Below are 19,318 nucleotides of genomic sequence, written 5' to 3'. Positions count from 1 at the left end.
ACACCAACACAGATAGAGGGCCAATGTTCTTTATTTGAGAAGCTCCAGCCATCTGCTCCAAACAACTTATACACCCAACTGACCTCTAGCAGGTGCTGGAATTCTCAGGCTACTTTCTACAGGTCACCTCCCTACCCCAGTGCTGTACAAACCCCTAACAGGTTAATACACACTCTTATAAAGGTTCCCTATTCTCACAAAACATAAGAATGGTCATACGGGTCAGACCAAACAGTGGCCAGTGCCAAGTGCCTCAGAGGGAATGAGCAGGTAATCAAGTGATCCATTCCCTGTTGCTCATTCCCAGCTTCTGGCAAACAAGAGGCTAGGGACACCATCCCTGCCCATGCTGGCTAATAGCCACTGATGGGCCTATCCTCCATGAATTTATCTAGTTCTTCTTTGAACCCCGTTATAGTCTTGGCATTCACAAGATCCTCTGGCAAGAAGTCTACAGGTTGACACTGTGTTGTGTGAAGAAATACTTCCTTTTGTTTGTTTTAAACCTGTTGCCTATTAATTTCATTTGGTCACCCCCTAGTTCTTGTGTTCCTTATTTACTTTCTCCATTTTATAGACCTCTATCATATCCCCCCTTAGTCATCTCTTTTTCCAAGCTGAAAAGTCCCAGTCTTATTTATCTCTCTTCATCTGGAAGCTGTTCCATACCCCTAATCAGTTTTGTTGCCCTTTTCTGAACCTTTTCCAAATCCAATATATCTTTTTTGAGATGGGGCGACCACATCTGCACACAGTATTCAAGATGTGGGCTACCATACATTTATATAGAGGCAATCTGATATGTTTGGTCTAATTATCTATTCCTTTCTTGATGATTCCCAACATTCTGTTCGCTTTTTTGACAGCCACTGCACATTGAGTGGATGTTTTCAGAGAAAAAAGAAAAGGAGTACTTGTGGCACCTTGGAGACTAACCAATTTATCTGAGCATGAGCTTTCGTGAGCTACAGCTCACTTCATCGGATGCATACCGTGGAAACTGCAGCAGACTTTATATACACACAGAGAATATGAAACAATACCTCCTCCCAGCCCAGTCCCAGCAGGACAGTGGGCTGGGAGGAGGTATTGTTTCATATTCTCTGTGTGTATATAAAGTCTGCTGCAGTTTCCACGGTATGCATCCGATGAAGTGAGCTGTAGCTCACGAAAGCTCATGCTCAAATAAATTGGTTAGTCTCTAAGGTGCCACAAGTACTCCTTTTCTTTTTGCGAATACAGAATAACACGGCTGTTACTCTGAAACCTGTTTTCAGAGAATTATCCACAATAACTCCAAGATCTCTTTCTTGAGTGGTAACAGCTAATTTAGACCCCATCATTTTGTATATATAGTTGGGATTATGTTTTCCAGTGTGCATTACTTTGCATTTATCAACACTGAATTTCATCTGCCATTTTGTTGCCCAGTCATCCAGTTTTGTGAGATCCTTTTGTAGCTCTTCACAGTCTGCCTGGGACTTAACTACCTTGAGTAGTTTGGTATCATCTGCAAGTTTTGCCACCTGTTTACCCCTTTTTCCAGATCATTTATGAATATGTTGAATAGGACTGATCCCAGTACAGACAACTTTCAAGACCTTCCTCACTGGGCTTCCTCCTCGGATAACATTAAAAAAACAACTGCCCCTCTAGGGAGGTTGAGACTCACCGGTGTGGCACGTCCTGCTGGTGGTATGGGAATTAGCTCTTTTCCAGCTTACAGAGCGCCCTCTGCAGGCCAGTGTGTCTCCTGCCACTGGCCCCATGTCTCTTCCAGACCCTGGTGCCCTTTTCCTTGGGGTTCTGCCCCCCAGCAGTACCCCCTTACTCTGGGTTTCCCCTCCCAGGGGAACCCCCAACCTCTAAACCCACCTAGCCTCAGGGGCTACTGCCAGTCATCATCTAGCCCCTGCTCACTGGGGCAGACTGCAGTCTGTAATGGCCACTCATCATTGGCAAGGGATTAGGACCTGCTTCCTTTGCCTATCCCCAGGCTACCCCTCTGCAGCCCCAGTACCTTTTGTAGGCCTTCAACAAGGCCTGGGGGTTTACCAGGCTGGAGCTCCCTATGCCCTTCCTCTGCTCTGCTCCCTTGCTCCCAGGCAGCTAGCCCTTCGCACTCCAGGGCTAGAGTGAGACTCCTCCAGGTTCTGGCCCACAGCCCGCTTATAAGGGCCCTAATTGAGCTGGCCACAGCTGTGGTCAGCTACTCCCTCAGGTGCTTTCACTCCTTTTCCCAGCTGCAGCTCTCTCCAGTGCTGCTTTTAACCCCCTGCCTACTGGAGTGGGGCAGGCACCCCACTACAGCCCCCTATTCATTTGAAATATTGTCAAGGACATTTGTTTTTCACACATTTTAATGAGCTGCTGTGATTTGGAGTCACTTCAAAATCAACAGACGTCCTGGATTCTTTGTGGCTTCTTGCTCCTTTAAGAAGTTGCTTATTTCCCCTCCTCCACCCCAAGATGTCTGTAAAACAACCCAGAATGGTAGGTAGGATGTATTTGCCTCCAGGTTCTGCATTTTCTCCTTTGTACCATCAATCCAAAATCCCTCCAGCAGTTACTTCATTGCGTCCTTGTTTATATTTGCCACAAGAACTTCAGTTGTATACTGAGCCTCTGCACATTTTAACACCTTCTCACTCTTCACATCTATAAGTCCACCAGTTATTTCTCTTTGGAAGTTCTCTCTCAAGCACTTGCTTTTCAGCCTGGGAACTCCCTGAAATCTTAAATCTGCCACCTTGCAACATCCACCAATTTCTTGAATTAGGCTTCCAATTTGCTCTTCACAGCACCACTTTGTGTAAAAGAACAATGCATATAGTGTGGCAGAACTGCAATTTGTCATTTTGGACTTGCAACTTCAAGTGGAGCCAACAGATTCCTGAGCCTGCTTTTCCATTTCTGATATTGCTGAGCCACTGCTGCATCCATGGACATCAAATGCTGGGAATGTCTGCAGTGCAAATGCCAGGCAGCTTTGATTGAGTGCTCGTGCTTTGTCTGCTTCACATTCTAACAGCTCAGACATCAGACTAACCTCCAGCATGTTCAGGTTAGGATGTGGTGATCTAAAAGGGACATATCTTTAAAAATATCACCTGTACTTTGTCATCCCTGCCCTCTTGCCAGTCAGCCCATGGATTTCACTAGGCTGACCAAAAGAATGTCAGTCCCCAGGTAAGATTAGTATTTCATAGAACATCAGGGTTGGAAGGGACCTCAGCAGGTCATCTAGTCCAACCCCCTGCTCTGGAAACATTTTATTTTTAGGATCCCTTTCAACCATAGGTTTTCACCAGAGAAAAAGTGTGATTTCTGAAGCTGCTCTTATTAAGTATTATGGTTACCTAGCAGGATCCTTCTTGGAGACAAGGCTACTCTTGGAGACAATGAAAGGAGTTCAAGAGAAAAGGAATACGTTTGTTTACATGCTCAATCTGTGTGTCTCATTTTCACTGGGGACAGGAAGCTTGGTGTAGCAGCTAATCATGCCAGGGAAGAAACCTGTATGACGGGGGTGTTTTTATTCAGCTGCCAGTACAGTTCATTCTGTATTCAAATGGAAAAATTCAGCTGCTTCCAGCCACATCCAAACAGAAGAGAAAGTAATTTCCAGCAACTGACGATCTATACATTAAACTGGAAGAAGCTTTATCACATGACAAGGAACCTTTCTTTTTTGTCCTCTTCTAATTTTTCCCACAAATCCAGTGGTTAATTAGTGCCAGGGCTTGGCAGTTCATAGCCCTGGCACCTCTGGGCTTGCAGCATCAGTTGTGAATGTAAAAACAAAATTGCTTGAGTCCTGGCACCTCTTTCATTACAAATTAAGCACTGACAAAATCTCTCAGCTCTCTTGCACTGTTGGTGCATATTTCCTGCCCTCTAGGGAGTCAGGGACATATTGCGAATTAGGCTTGTCTGCATGCCCCATTCTAATATTTGGTTTGCTTGTAGCAGCTACCTTGTTTCTTGCTGTTCGAGGAGGTTTTTAAACCCATCTAGGGGGTTCATCTAACTTATGACACAAACAAAGTTACATATCTGAATACTGTATAATGAAGGTTCACAGCCATGGAAAGTTACCTATTCCCTCCACCCCAACCAGACTATCCAAATGTGGGAAATTATCAGTGCATTTAGTTCAGGGAACAACTCCTTGCTATTTCTATCAATAAATACACCTTTTCTGAGGACACATTTCATAATCATTTTACTGTAACCACTGGAAATGCTGGAGCTGACTATGAATGGATTTAGATTTTCAGAGTGTGAAAAATAATTTGAGAGCCAAACATAACTACTGGAGTTAACATTGCTTATATTAGAAAACGGGACTTAAACTATTTGAATTCACTGAAACTGACCACTCTGGTACATTTCTGGCTGGCTCATCCTTGTCCAGAATTCCACATCTATGCACATATCAGAAGCAACTAAAGGATGATCTATCTGAGATCAGCTCTACTGTCTGTTTAATATTGTGCCTGACACTGGCTAATGAATTGACTCTTCTACTATTGCCCCCAAACCCCAGGCTGTTTTAATTTTAAACCAAGAAATATGTCAAGTGATAATTAACTCTCACTACAGACAGGTTTGTACAAAAGTAATTAACTTCACCATTTCTTCACATTGGGAAGATCCTGACTCCAGAAAGAGTGTAAGATTGTCTTTGACAGCTGCTAGAAGAGTTGTCTTTACCTTCATTAATTTCCATCCATTCCCCCACACCACAACCTCAAAGCTAATTACTCCATTGCATCAGACTTTTTAAGGGTATCGCACATGAAGGAGGAATTGGAAATACCATTTTGAGTATTATAATTTTACAGCACTGGTCTATTTTTTTTTTTAATGTGAGCCTCCCCTTTGATTATTATTGTGACCTCGTCCAATTCCCCATCTCCAGGCAATCAGATTGCAATTTTGTGACAATATATGCCCTGAAAACATCCAGTGATGATAAAAATTCATATGAAATGATAAAACAGTTGGAGATTTATAGTGATGTGAATTCTTGCTTCAAGCAAAGAGAGAATGATTGTTAAAATTAGTAAAATAAGCAATGTACAAGGCAATTTCTCCTCCTTATGACCTTGCAAAAGATAGGCATTTTTGTTTAAGAGTTTTGAAGTTTGGCCACCGTTTAGGTTTTTTAAAAGGCAGGTGCTGCCATGGAATATGGTTTCCAGAGCTGGCCCGAGACAGTCCAACAATTCAAGAAATCCAGTTCCTGGGATAACCTCCAGCCCTTTGGCCATCATAACTAAGAGCTTGATCCAAAGGCACTAAAGGCAATAGCATGACTCCCACTGCTTGTAATGGGTCTTGGATCAGGCCCTAAGGATATTTTGTGGCTCTTTGAAATGTGCAAGGAAGGAAGGAATGGCAATTCTTTACATTGTTTTTAAACTCTTGAGCCAATTGTACATCTAGGGCATAAGGAATTGCTATTAAGTGATAGGAAATTAAATGTTCCTGAAGTTCTCGGGCCCAGCCACTGCTGGTACAAACTGGTGCAGCTCCACAGACTTCAATGAAGCAATGCACATTTACACCAGCTGAGGATCTCGTTCATTATGTTATCACAGTGGGGAAATCATTTAAATAAGCACTGTACTACTACTGAACAAAATGAGAAAAGCTCAGTTAACACTTTAATTTTAAATCAATGCAATATAAATAATGCAAAACTGCATACGACCATGGAGCTGTTCATAATTAACACCTTTTAAGCAGGGTTTTAACATTTTAATGCAGAACCAGACGTCAAAATTGTGATCTTTCTGGTAGATTGTTATTAGTCTGTGAATAAGTCTTGACATGCATCTCATTTAATAGAGTTGTTTGGACAAAGAGTGGAAGAAATCAGTTTGATTATTTCTTGGGTGGATGACTTGAAAAGCAGTTTTGACACTTATTTATTGAATGGATGAATATGAGCAACATAAAAACAAATTAAGAGGATGACTAAAGTCTTTGGGCTAGATCCTGAGTTGGTGTGTAAATTGGTGTAGCTCCATTAACTTCAATGGAGCTTTGACAATTTACATCTGCTGAAGAACTGGCCCTTTAGGCTTGTAATTAACCGTACACTTAGGCACATATTTTATACTCATAACACAGTTTCAACATTAATGGATTTATGCTTCAAGGTGCTGAATGCCTCCACTCCTGTGAAGTCGGGGGGAGGGGAAGGAACCTCCAGAGATTACGCAGCATCTCAGGATTGGGGCCTAAGTGCTTGAGAAAACCAGTAAAGGGTATAATAATAAATCAGTTGGATGAGTGGAAGTTGATTGGGACAAATCTTCAGGCTTTAATATGCTAAATCATGCATGGTCTAACCTACTGGAACTCTCTATAGACCTTTACCAAAATAGTAGATACATTAGAACTGGTGGGTGTGATTTATTTATCCATGCTCATTATGTGATGAGAGCTCATTGACATTTAAAGGTAAAACGTCCCACCCTTAGGCTAAATGCTCCTTCTCTTCATTTGGAAATGCTCCTTAGGAAACAGTCAATGGACATTTTCACAAGTCAGACGAAATGCCTCCTTTCTTGTCTACTTATGTGAGCCCATTTCTAATTCCACCCAACTGTCCACTCAACTTTCTCGGTTACCCCTTTAGTCTGCTGCATCTTTGCTCTCACTCTCTCTGGGCTCAGGATTCCTCCTCCTATTTGCAATGCCTATAGTTCCTCTTTGTATTCTTCCTGAGCTGTTGCTTTCCCTTACCTCACCTCTCTGTCTACTCATTTGTTCTCTTGTCCCAATTGTTCTCTGGCAATATTTCACTCTTTTACATAGTTCAGCAGATTTCAAAGTCAAATTTATTTTAAAAATGTATTATGTTTCCCTTTATAGCCTGTAGTGAGCACAAACGAACTTGCAAGGAAGCTAACAATTTAAACTTACTAAGGACATTAATAAGTTTCACTTTGAAGTCCGCTGCTCAGAGAGCAAAACAGAAAGGATGTGTGGCCTAGGTCAGACACTGATCACACTGCATCTGGCTCAGTGAAGATGTCTATGCAATTCACTTTGAATAGGATGCTTGGCTGTATTAAGCAGGGGATAGAGAACAATACAGAAAATGAGAATTATGTGACTCAATAGTGCATCCTCATTTCAAGTATTGCACGCAGTTTTGGTTATACAATCATACAAATTAGACTAGAAAGAGAAAATGTCTGGAGAAAAGCAATGGATATTTTTAAAGGTAAGCCGCAAAAGGCTTCCTTATGAAAGGAAATTAAAATTATTAGGATTATTTATTCTACAAAGGAGAAGCAAGGGTTATATAAAAAGACTACTAGGGTATAAACAAGTCAGTCTGTTCCAACTTTTCCCTTAAAATGAAATCTAGGGGACATTCAGCTAAAAAAGGCAATATGTCAAATTTTGCCCTTATTTACCCCATGTGCCTTTTCTGAAATCCAGCCCTCCAAATTTGGTTCAGTGCCCCGTATTCTGCTTTCTATTACATGAGTGCAACCCCCATGGAAATCAAAGCGAGTTGCACTCATGTAATACACAGAAGAACAGCTTAATATGTTGAAAATTGAGAATGTGGAAATATTTATGCAGCATCTAGTCAACTTCAAGAATTTACTTTTTTTCAGTTCATAGATCATTTTTATTCGAAATGTAGTAAAATTCAAATAATGGTTAAACACATGAATAAAAATTAATCTGCAGTTACATTAACTAGAATTAAGATGAAAATAAATGTTCACACTTTAGAGTATAAAACCATCAGCAGCTGTGGTCAGGAAAGAATTGCCCCTCCATAGCAATTAGGACCTGATCCAGTGCCACTGCAATCCACGGAAATACATCCGTTGACTTCAATGGGCATTGGAGCAGGGACTTAATTTCTCTTTGGTGCTAGCCTGGAGACGTCCTCACACACACGGAACTCAAAGACTGTCCATTTAACTAGAACTTCTACAGCTACACAAGGAAGACTTTTTTGTATCTACTTTCCTCCACCTACTCTCATGCACCTGTGCAATGAGGGGCACAACTGAGCCTTCGACGTTTGTAGAAAAGTTTTCAGTAAGTCTAGTTCAAATATTTCCATCGAAACTGTTTTTCATCTGCCACCAAAATGGAATACCTTTTTTTCCACAAAAATTGTCTGCTTTCCACAGAAAATGTAATTTCTTAGTTGAAAAATGGAACCTCAGAGATCAAAGAAAAATTTCCACCAAGAACTATTTGGAAATGTCAAAAAGTTTGCTTTGCTTTATGGAACTAAATCAAAATTTCATTTCAGTTCGACATAAACAATGTCCTTCTGAGCAACCATAGTGCCTCACTGGAGCTGTCATTCAGCTGTCCCCTGCCCCATTCTCCTCCTTGGGGATGGCTCCCCAGATGGACTAGATCTCACATGATGCACTATGCCATTTGACTCCCATCACAGAGGCTCAATGGGACAGGAGACCATGGTGGAATTTTCCAAATAGAAATTCAGTTTTCAGCCCAAAAATTCAATTTTAATTTTTTTGCCAAAAAGTTGAAGTTTTCCACAGGACATTTTTTTTCCCAGACAGCTCTAGTTTTGAGATCCTCAGATAAAAGCCATTGTGTCAGTGCAAATGGTCATTATACAACAGACCTAAAATCTCAGATTGGATCATCCTATTTCTTAATACAGACATATAATAAATGTTTCTGTGCAAGGCAGAAATCCAATTCTTTTAACACTTTTCATGTCCTGTTCTAATGCCATTTTTCCTCATTGTTTTACAAACACTATTACAGGACAAACTGTTTTATTCAGGAACAGCTGAAGGGATTTTCTGGAAAGGAAGACATTGAATAACATATGTGGAAGCACTGAATAAAAATGTCCATCGAGTTTAGAAAATCCTTTCACATTTTTCTGTGATCAGATATATATCATCTGCCATTCCTGGTAACATTCAATTCTTGACTTCTGTGCTGTTTGTAATTCTACAAACATACTTTGATTACAGATAGGCTGAATTACCCCAGAACTGGAGAATCACTTTACGTAGACTGTTTGTATTGCAGTCCGACATTCTGGGCAATTCACGTTGACAGATCATATTCATGGCACTGAGACTGGCTTGGAGAAAATGAATGTGACGCACCAAAACATGCTTGTGACCAGAAATACTTATCGGGCCTTATTCTAGACTGCCATGTTCCTCATGTGACCATTTACACATGTGTAAAGTGGGCATAAAACACTACCATAATTATTTAGGAGCATTTTACACCTACTTTGCCCAGTGTAAATGACCACAAAAGATGCAAGGCAGTGGTGAACCAGACTTAAGTAAAACTGACAGGGCCAATAACAATAAGAGAACTGTAGACAATATTAACTGATATTCAGGGGAGAGGGGGATTTCCAAAAGCACTTAAATAACTTAGAAGCCTAAGTCCCACAGTTTTCTAAGTGATTTGAGTCTAAATCTCAATGATTTTCAGTGAGACTACATCTCCTGAGTCCCTTTTGAAAATGGTGGTTAGGGTCCTAAATTACTTAGGGCCAGATTTTTAAAGGTATTAAGGCACCAAGTATGATTTTTCAAAAGCACCAATGCACCTAACACTCTTTGAAGTCAGTGGGAATTAGGGCCTAGATGCTTTTGAAAATACCACTCTGTGCCTAAATACCTTTAAAAATCCAGCGCTTAGGCAATTTTGAAAGTTTTACTCATGGCCTTTATTTTCATAAGCATAGAACTGAATTATTACATTAATAGACATCTAGCAGCTAATATCTGCATCCTCAATAAACAATGGGCATAAAACTGTGGTTCAGTGATTTTAAGTAGTAAAACTGCCCCAGAAAAACAAACAAACAGAAAATGGCTGAACCTTATACCTTGTTGGTCTGAATTTAAAAAAGAATAATATATGGTTTACTAAGGGGTTAATTTCAAAGCACATAACCTCAGATTTTTTTAGGGGGATCTCATATTCAGCACTGACTCAAAATTGTCAGTCAAGCGAACAGACAGTTTTGTTTGGGCAACAGCATACCTTCTTTGGTATTGGGTACTTTACATCTATATGGATAAATAGCAACAGAACTGGAAGTGCAGTTATACTGTTACCCAATGTGTTGTGAGGTAATATGAGTTATATGAGTAAATGTCTTCAACCATCTCACAGAGTTATGTAAAACCTCCATCTGCCTAAGAGATGTTACTGTCAAGTCTGAGATTTTCAAAAGTGCTCCGTGTTGGGCTAATTCTGGTCCCACTTAAATCAATGATAAAACTCTCATTGACTTCAGCGGAAACAGAGTTAGGCCAATGGTGTGCACTTTTGAAAATTCCTTCCTAAGGAATTTCAATCACCTATGATTTATGGGTACCTGATATAACTTGATATCTTGATTTTTTTTTTTAAAGGAGCGATACACTTTTTAGCAAGTTAACTCTGGAGTGCCAGCTACTCTTGAGGCAGGTACATGCACCTCAGCCAATCAGAGTTCTCCTTTAACAATGGTCATATAACAAAAATACATAATAAAGTCTCTCTACTGTCTGAGTTTGACCTACTTCCTCGGGAACCTACAGAACTCCTTCTTCTACAAACCTACTGCAAATTAAAACAAGAGCTCAATATTTGCCCAGATGGCAACATACATTTTAAATTGACCTTTTATTATCCAACATACAATAAAACCCATGATGGTTTACAGCCTGCTTCTCAGAATTCTGAATGTCTGGAGCAATTAAAGAAGCTAAGGGAATGAAATTAGGGAATTTATTAATCTGTTTAATGGATGACTGTTACCCACTTCACATTATACCAAAACAGATTAGGCAGGTGACTGAGAGATCCAGAAAACATCTGCTAAACAAAATCAAAATTAATGATAAACAGAATGAGTTCTTTGATAGCTGATTTTCCTCCATCTGTCTATAACAATAAAAGAGCTGCTAGAGACAGCTGCCAATTAGTTCCTAATTCAAAAACCCTTTTAGGAAGTGGGATCTGAGCTCAAGTAGCAGTACAGAGGCATGACTCTTTTATTTAACATTTATGTACCTTTGAACAAACTTGCTAATTGCTGTAGTTGTTATTACCCATTTGGTGATGGCCTTCCCCCATCACACTCTTCCTTCTCTCCTGGAGTTTATAGCCACTGACTGTATCCATGCACTTGTGGATGCATGTTAAAAAAATCTAGTGATTATCTATCAGTATCTCCTGATGGCATTCTCCCTTTCTTTTTTAAACCCTGGATGGTCTTTATTCACAAAGCAAACATATAATTGTCTGTGACATCTTGTTGACGGTCTGGAGAGGCAGCTGACAAGAAGTAATTAAACTGGCCACTCACTGCATCCATTGTGGTTCCCCCTTTCACTGCTAAAGCTCAGAATGATGTTACCAGTTCAGGTAAAATGCCAGTTTTAAAAACACCTGTATAGATGGATTTTAGCGATTACAATAAGTAACCTGCTCACAGACCTAATACTCTGATGTGTGCCATTTAGTATCACAGTTTTGACCAAATCCTGAACCAGAGAGAGAGAGAGAGACACTGCATCTGTGGCAGTACAGGGAAGGCAAAGCATCAAATGTTCCATCTTTACTTCTAACCATCTTCATCCCAACCTTAAAATTTTCTCTTCCCCTCTTATACAACTGGGCCACCTCCCCAGGCAATATTTACAAAACATCCTCCTCCTTTACTGTTCCAAAACCCCTCTAAGCTATCAGGTACCTTCATGTGTTGCTTCCAACTAGTTCGCTCATGGGGAATATTCTAGCATCACGATTTGGGTTAAAAAACCCAGACCCCTATATACAGATATCTTTTTGAGAAATACATTAAAATGGCAACTTACAAGAGCAACAAGGATAACAGGATTTTCAATTTCATTTCAGTAAAGTATAATGGGATTTATTCATAGAATTTAAAGTACCTTTAATTGAATAGATAAAAGGCATTACAGAGAGCTACCGTGTATATACATGGTACCTTTGTGCCAGCTCATGGGAAGATGGATATTTACTTGTCCTAATTATTCATAAAGATGATGTCCACAGCAAGCTTGAGATCAATGCCCACCTCTGTTATTTTCAAGCCTGCCTTAGTGGGAGTACCTCAAACACTGACATTCCCTTCCTGCAATGGAGATTCTCAGAGCACCATTCTGCAGTGGATTTGGGCCGAGTAATTCTTTTTTCTCCCTAGCAGATTTCAAAGTGTGAGTCTGAATCCCTAGTCAGCTAATGTGTTTATAAGTGACACTAGGAGGACAGAAACAAAAACAAAAACATCTCACACATCCCCAAGACTCTGTCATGCTACTTTGCATTGAATTATTTTTCCATGAAAACATCTGCAGGTGGGTTTTCATAAAATCTGACAGACAAATGTTATGAAGCAGGCTCTTGAAAATTTGGACAACAGTAGCCTCTTTCAAGTTTGTAGATTCACGTTTGTTTCAACATGCTACCTCAAGATCACTCAACAGTGACAAACAAATTGGAAAAAAAAAACCTATATTTTTCCTACCTTTTTTTCTTGTGGCTTCAAAGCCTCTCAATTCCTACAAGAAAAAAGAGATTTTTTTTAAGTATACAGGAATAGTTCATACGTAGCATAAAAACAGACCCACTAAAACATAGTCCCTGTCAGAGTGAAGTGCTTATGAGGCTTTAATCAATAACTAAACAGCTACAACTTCAAGTATTTAATGGATCAGTAGGTTATCCATCAGAGTCATCATTTTTGATCAAATTATAGTGAAAAGCATAAAACCTTAATTCAAATAAATATTTTTTTCCCTTTTGGGTTACAAGATCACAGGTCGAAGGGATTTTGTTATATTAACTATGTTGGTTTTACTTGTAAAACAGATACCAATCCTGGAAAGACTTATGTGCTTAGTTTTGAGGAAGTGAATAGGCCCAGATGAATTGACTGCATTACTCGTGTTTAGAAGTAAAGATGTGCTTAAGTCTTTGCAGGATCAGTGCTGTCGACAGCATCTCTTGCAAAACATTAATTACTGCCATTTCTAGTAAAGCAAGCTTTTTTATTTTAATTTGATGCCTACAGAACAGTCACCAAGAGACCTATATTCCCAGACTATATGCCATCTCTTGAATCTCAACCATAAGTAGGTGTGTAACCATAAGTAGGTGTAAAAAGAAAAGGAGGACTTGTGGCACCTTAGAGACTAACAAATTTATTTGAGCATAAGCTTTCATGAGCTACAGCTCACTTCATCGGATGCATTCAGTGGAAAATACAGTGGGGAGATTTATATACACAGAGAACATGAAACAATGGGTGTTACCATACACACTGGAAGGAGAGCGATCAGGTAAGGTGAGCTATTACCAGCAGGAGAGCGGGGGGAGGGGAGGGGAGGGCGACCTTTTGTAGTGATAATCAAGGTGGGCTATTTCCAGCAGTTGACAAGAACATAAGTAGGTGTGTGACAGACCATCTAATTTAAAGCTGAGCTAATAATTCATGACTACACACAAACATATTTTCATGAAAATATCCCAAATAAAATACCACCTCTAACAACCAATACCTGAGACTGAGGAACTGGGGAGGATGCTGAGAGAAACACAAGCTACATCCTTTATTTACAAAGAGTAGGACTCACATGACTTTACTAGTAGCCCCACTGACCACAATGGGACTGCCCACCTGAGTAAAGGCTGCAGAATCAGGCCCATTGATTATAACCTTAAAACACAAATAAAGCCAACTCACAGAGACCTGCCTGGCTCACTGCATGTTCTCATATGGTGATTTATCACTTACACTAGCAGAAAAAGCATATGGGTGTTCCCTTGAGACAGCAGAGATCAGTGCCAGATGCTGACTTCCACCAACTAGGAAGCTAAGATCTCAATCCTTGCTTTGTTGCACCTACTTGTGCAGTAAAATTAGTTTTTGATGATCCACCCTCAGATTTTGAGAGCTGGTTCTCCTCCCTCTTACATCTGCTGCTGTGCCCTTGGTTGCATAGACACATCGTACATCTGAGTTCCTCAATCCTCTAACATAGGTTCAAAGTCCTCTGTTGTTACAGATGGTGGCCTCTCTAACCTCATTTCATTCCCTTAGCACTCACTGTTTGTATAAGTTTATTTATCTAAGCATGGAACTAAGCAAAGGTTTACTTCTCTTCTTCCTCTGAGAGTGAAGTAACACCTGGCCTCCCTAGATAACAAGAGTTTCATGCTCATATGATGCTTATTCTGTTTTCGTATGGACCTTATTATTTTAATTTTTAAAGTACAGTGGTCTACATTTAGACAAAGCAAAGTAAAATATAGCACCATATAGCTAATGTCATGTCCACATATACCTACTACCAGATGCAGGCAGGGAACTCCTGCCATATGGTAAGATACCAAGAGAGTGCACTCTAAAAGTAAAAAGATGTTGAAACTGAGAGGAAAAACAACAGGGTATAGGAGTGATGACAGGTGACAGTTCCTACCAAGCTAAATCAAGACTTAAGATGTAGTGGACAACATTATTAACTACCTCAAACTAGTTAGCAGGAAAATTTAGCATTGGATCGAGTTACGTTATGTAACGAAGCCACACGGTACTATATTTAGTCATATATTAGATACACAGAACTTTTTACTGTAGATGATTTTGTGTCTTGTCTTCATCTATCTTAAGGCCATAAGAATTCCAAGTAGAGGTTGTTGAAAATTTTCTGACAAAACCAAGTTTCTTTGAAAAATGCTGATTTGTTGAACCAGAAATTTCTTGTGACAGTCAGTCAGGTTTGACAAACTTGCTGAGTCATGGACAGAATTCCCTGCCAGATCAACTGGCAGGCTATCAGGCAGCCTTGCCATGAAGGCTGCTCCAGGGCTGGGGACCCTGGCACATAGGGACCACAGTGCCAGATTAGCTAGTCACTCAGATTGAACCCAAGTCCTGAGTTTCAGCCAGCTCTAGTTCCATATTTGCTTATCAATTTATAGAGAGGAGGTCCCTTCTAGTGGGCCCAAATTTCTCCATCCTCTGTACAGAATTACACCATTGCGTTCACAGATTGACTTGGAAATTGGTGATACAACCAATATATCCTACCTACTCTGATCAGTGCAAAGCAATTGTTACCATTAACATATATGGATATGTACAGCCAGGAACAAATTCTTGTCTGGTGTCTAGTTGCTGTGTAGACATACCCCAAGTGACAGAAGCTCCTTGGCAAAGGGTCATTGGAAACAACTTCACTTCAGACCTGAAAAATTCGTCTTGCAGGATATTTATCCATAAAGAGTAACATTAATGTATCTACAGAAAGCACATAAATTGTCAAGACTCAATCATTGCAAGAAGTATGGAAAGATAATATATAAGGAATAACATATTAAAGTTGAACATATGCTTTATGGACTTGGAGTGAAAATTAGTCACCAGGGTAATGTGTGTTGGAGATGACCCATTCAAGCAACAGGAGTTATTACCCCTCCCTAGTCAGCTGCTGATGTAATACAAGGTTCTATTGTCTAGTTTTGCTATACCCTGAACAGTCAATGGAAAACCATCAAAGAAATTTGCAAATGATCAAAAGCACTTGGAGGTAAAAAGGAACATAATAGCAGGCAGGAGATTGCCCTGGCTATGAACAAAGGCAAAAGGTTGTTTCAGTATAACAGAGTGTAGAGAAAGGCACTCAGTATTCATTCACTGAGAAAACCTCTTAAGGAGCAGGAGGGGTTCATGACTGTTTGGATTTTGGCCCTTGTGAAACCAGTTAGTTCTGAAACAGACTGAACTTGGGGGTGGGGTGGATTAGTTTATTGTATAGGAAAGGAGACTACTGATAAGTGTACACTTATCATTTGCATTTTATTATTTTGTTTTGTGTTGTAACAATTTTCCTCCATCGGTTCTCTTTTATTTTTAGTTAAATCTTCATTCTTTCTTATACAACCCTACTTGTCTTTCACTAAAAGTGCTCATGAATGCTGTGTGGTGTACAGAAGTGGTGGTTTAAGGTAAAACAGGTAAACTGGGTTGTGATAAGAAAAGGAGTACTTGTGGCACCTTAGAGACTAACCAATTTATTTGAGCATGAGCTTTCGTGAGCTACAGCTCACTTCAGAAGTGAGCTGTAGCTCACGAAAGCTCATGCTCAAATAAATTGGTTAGTCTCTAAGGTGCCACAAGTACTCCTTTTCTTTTTGCGAATACAGACTAACACGGCTGTTACTCTGAAACCTGGGTTGTGATGCTGACAGATCAGCTCAGATCAGAGCCCTTGGGCAATTCACTGGTGGGTGAACTTCAAAGGCGTGTTAAAATACTATTTTGTACCTGGACAATTCACTTGTTAAAATGGATGTTAATTGTATTTGTCTTCATCTACCTACATCCTGTCTGATGTACACTAGTGTAACTAAATTAACCTGTTGTTGCTCTATCCTTTTTCATGTCCTGTAACTCTGTAATTACCTTTACATTATGTATACGACTCTACTTAATTAACATTACGTCAAAAGGCCTGTATTTAGTGTTTAGAAGTGAACTTAATTTATATGTAGATGATATGAACGCTAATGAAGAATTGTTCCTGGCTATCCCATTATGTACTCTGGTAACTGGATAACCTTAATTTAAAGTGTGTTAGTTTTAAGATAGGAAAGTACTGGATGTGAAAGCTTCATGAAAACTGGCAGTTACATAGACTGATTCAGGTGGAAACTTAGGATGTGAACCTTGTCCTTGTAGAAAACTGCATATGGCAGATCTGTGACCAATGCATTCACTTTTCCCACCCTCCCTAGCGGAGGTGATGGCCACTAAAAAAGCTACCTTTGCTGAAAGATGTAGAAGCAAACAAGGTATGAAGCTAAAGGTGTGAAAGGAGGATCCATGAGAGCAGGCAACATTGAATTCAAATCCCATAATGGTGCTGGATCCCTGATAGGCAGAAGCAATCTATCTAGCCCTTTCAGGTTGTGATAGGGTGAGTAAAAACAGTCATTGATTTGAGGGAGAAACTCTGAGATGGCCACCAGATACACCCTAAAGAAACTAAGGGCTACACCTGACTCCTTAACATATAAAAGATAGTCCAGAATGTCTGAGTAGGTGACATATTGTGATAGGCTGCCCAGACAGAAAATCACGTCCGTTTCCACAGCTTTTGTGGGAGGTTTTCTGCTTTTAAGAGAACATTCCGGACTGCAGCTGAGCAGTGAGCCTCCTCTGCATTTTACCAGTGATGAACTATGCCATGTCATGCAGCATTTTAGGATTCAAGTGCAGTGCCCAGCTATGGTTCTCTGTGATGAGGTCTCTGGTTATTAGTAACAGCAAAGATTCTCAAGTCAACAGCTTGCATAGGTTGAATACTATGGCTGTCTTGGACAGGCTGGCACTATTAAGATCATTCTGCCATGATCTTGTTTCAGCTTGAGAATGACTGAGGATTAGAGGCACTGGTGGATGTCCATACAAATAGGTCCTTGTCCCATGGAAAAAGGAAAGCATTGGATATTGATCCAGGGACTGGAACTGACCCTGGAACTGAAGTGGAGTCACTGAGTTGCCAACAGATCCGCAAGTGGAAAAATCTCTATGTGGAACACTGAGACTAAAATGACTGTGTTGAGGAGACTATTTGTGGTCTAAGTTGAAGGACCTGCTCAGACAATCTGCCAGACCATTTTGAACCCCACGACAAGTGAGACACCCTGAGAGTAACCAAGCTCTGAATGAATAAATTCCACAACTTGACTGTCTCCTGGCAGAATCTGTCTGACCTGACATGTTTGTTCCCGTAAAATACAGCTGTAGTGTTGTTGGCAAGCTCTTGGATGGCTTTCCCCTGAATGTGAGCCGGGCACTGCTGACATGCACAAACTATTGCTCATAACTCAAGAATGTTTATGTGCAACCTGGCCTCATGCACAGTTCACAACCCTTAACCCTAAAGACTCCCCAGATGCACTACCCACCCATGGCTGAAGCATCTGTCACCAACCTCAGAGGGGAGAAGTGGCAAAATAGGTGCTCACATGCAGACATCGTCTTGACTCATCCACCAGGTCAGAGTCAGCAACAGGTGGGATGCACGCTAGCTTGTCCAGGTGGTGGATGTGGTAGACAGATCTGAGCCAACCTGTAACACTCTGAGGTGCAGCCTGGCATGAAGGGTCACATAGGTACATGCAGCCATGTGGCCTGTGAGCCTGAGGCAATTCCTCACAGTAGTCTGCATGTGATCCTTGATGGATACACAGGGGTTGTGTATAGTCTAAAATCTGGGAAAATGCAGAAGTGCTCTGGCAGAGGTCGAAGCCGGGACTATCCCGATGAATTCTATCCTTATTAGAAGAGGCAAAACCATCCACTATTCTTGGTTTAATTTCAGGCCCAGAATGTTGAACAGTCAGTCTGATAGAAGGGATAATACTCCTACGTAGGCTGGTATTGAGGATGATATTTTGTCTCATGGTAGCCAGAGTGTAGAGACCCAAGGAATTCTAAGACTCCATGCATCTGAAGAAGTGGGTATTTTACCCACAAAAGCTAATGCCCAAATAAATGTTGTTAGTCGTTGTTTTTAAGGACTTCTAAACCATTTGAGTTCTTCCACATGTGCAAAGCCTCATCTGTTTTAGATGAGAACAAGGATAGGTTCTCAATTGTGTGTCATACCTCCACAGGAATCCCTGAGGACTACAACCAGGAAGAACAGTGCATAATTACTGCCTATGCCATGGCTGCAGAATCCGTTGTGTCCAAGGAGACCTGCCGAACTGATTGAGAGAAGAGGCAGCAACAAGGCACTGAAATCTGTTCTTTTGGAACCTTCCGGCAGTTTATTCCCAAATTGAGAGACTGCCTCCCAGTTAGAATAGTCATATCTTGACAACAGTGCATGATGATTGGCAATATGGAGCTGTAAATTTGCTGCAGAATAAATCTTTCTGCCAAAAAGATGTTGGCATCTTTTTCTTTAGGGTAGCCTTAGCTTGGTCCTGACAGTTTTCCTCCTTCACTGCAGCCACAATGAGGCGAACCCAGCTAGGATGTAAGTCAAACAGTGCAAACCCCTGGGACAGAACCTGACCGCATTCCATTCCTTTGGAATGGAGAAAGGGGTTTGCCACAGTGCTTTGATGGGATGCATAATGGCATCGCTTTTAGGCAGAGCTACCTTTCCTGCCACAGCAGGATAGAGAATATCAATCAGCTTTTGGGTATTCTCCTCCACTAGCACCATCTGAATGCCAAAAGCAGCTTTCATTCTCCAGAGAAGCTCTTGGTACACCTTAAAGT

At 40.6% G+C, this 19,318-nt stretch overlaps 1 protein-coding gene across 1 annotated transcript in view; it reads right to left on the bottom strand.

Annotated features, from left to right (window-relative positions):
• Positions 1 to 19,318, bottom strand: part of FSTL4 (follistatin like 4) — a 490,942-nt gene that overhangs the window by 438,581 nt on the left and 33,043 nt on the right. The window contains exon 4 of the mRNA XM_084635901.1: positions 12,545 to 12,578. Coding sequence (XP_084492027.1) covers positions 12,545 to 12,578 — 34 coding nt within the window. The remainder of the gene's footprint in view (positions 1 to 12,544; positions 12,579 to 19,318) is intronic.

The sequence above is a fragment of the Lepidochelys olivacea genome (assembly GCF_965140295.1).
Source record: "Lepidochelys olivacea isolate rLepOli2 genome assembly, chromosome: 8".
NCBI lineage: Eukaryota > Metazoa > Chordata > Testudines > Cheloniidae > Lepidochelys > Lepidochelys olivacea.
This window is presented reverse-complemented; position numbering and strand designations above follow the sequence as displayed.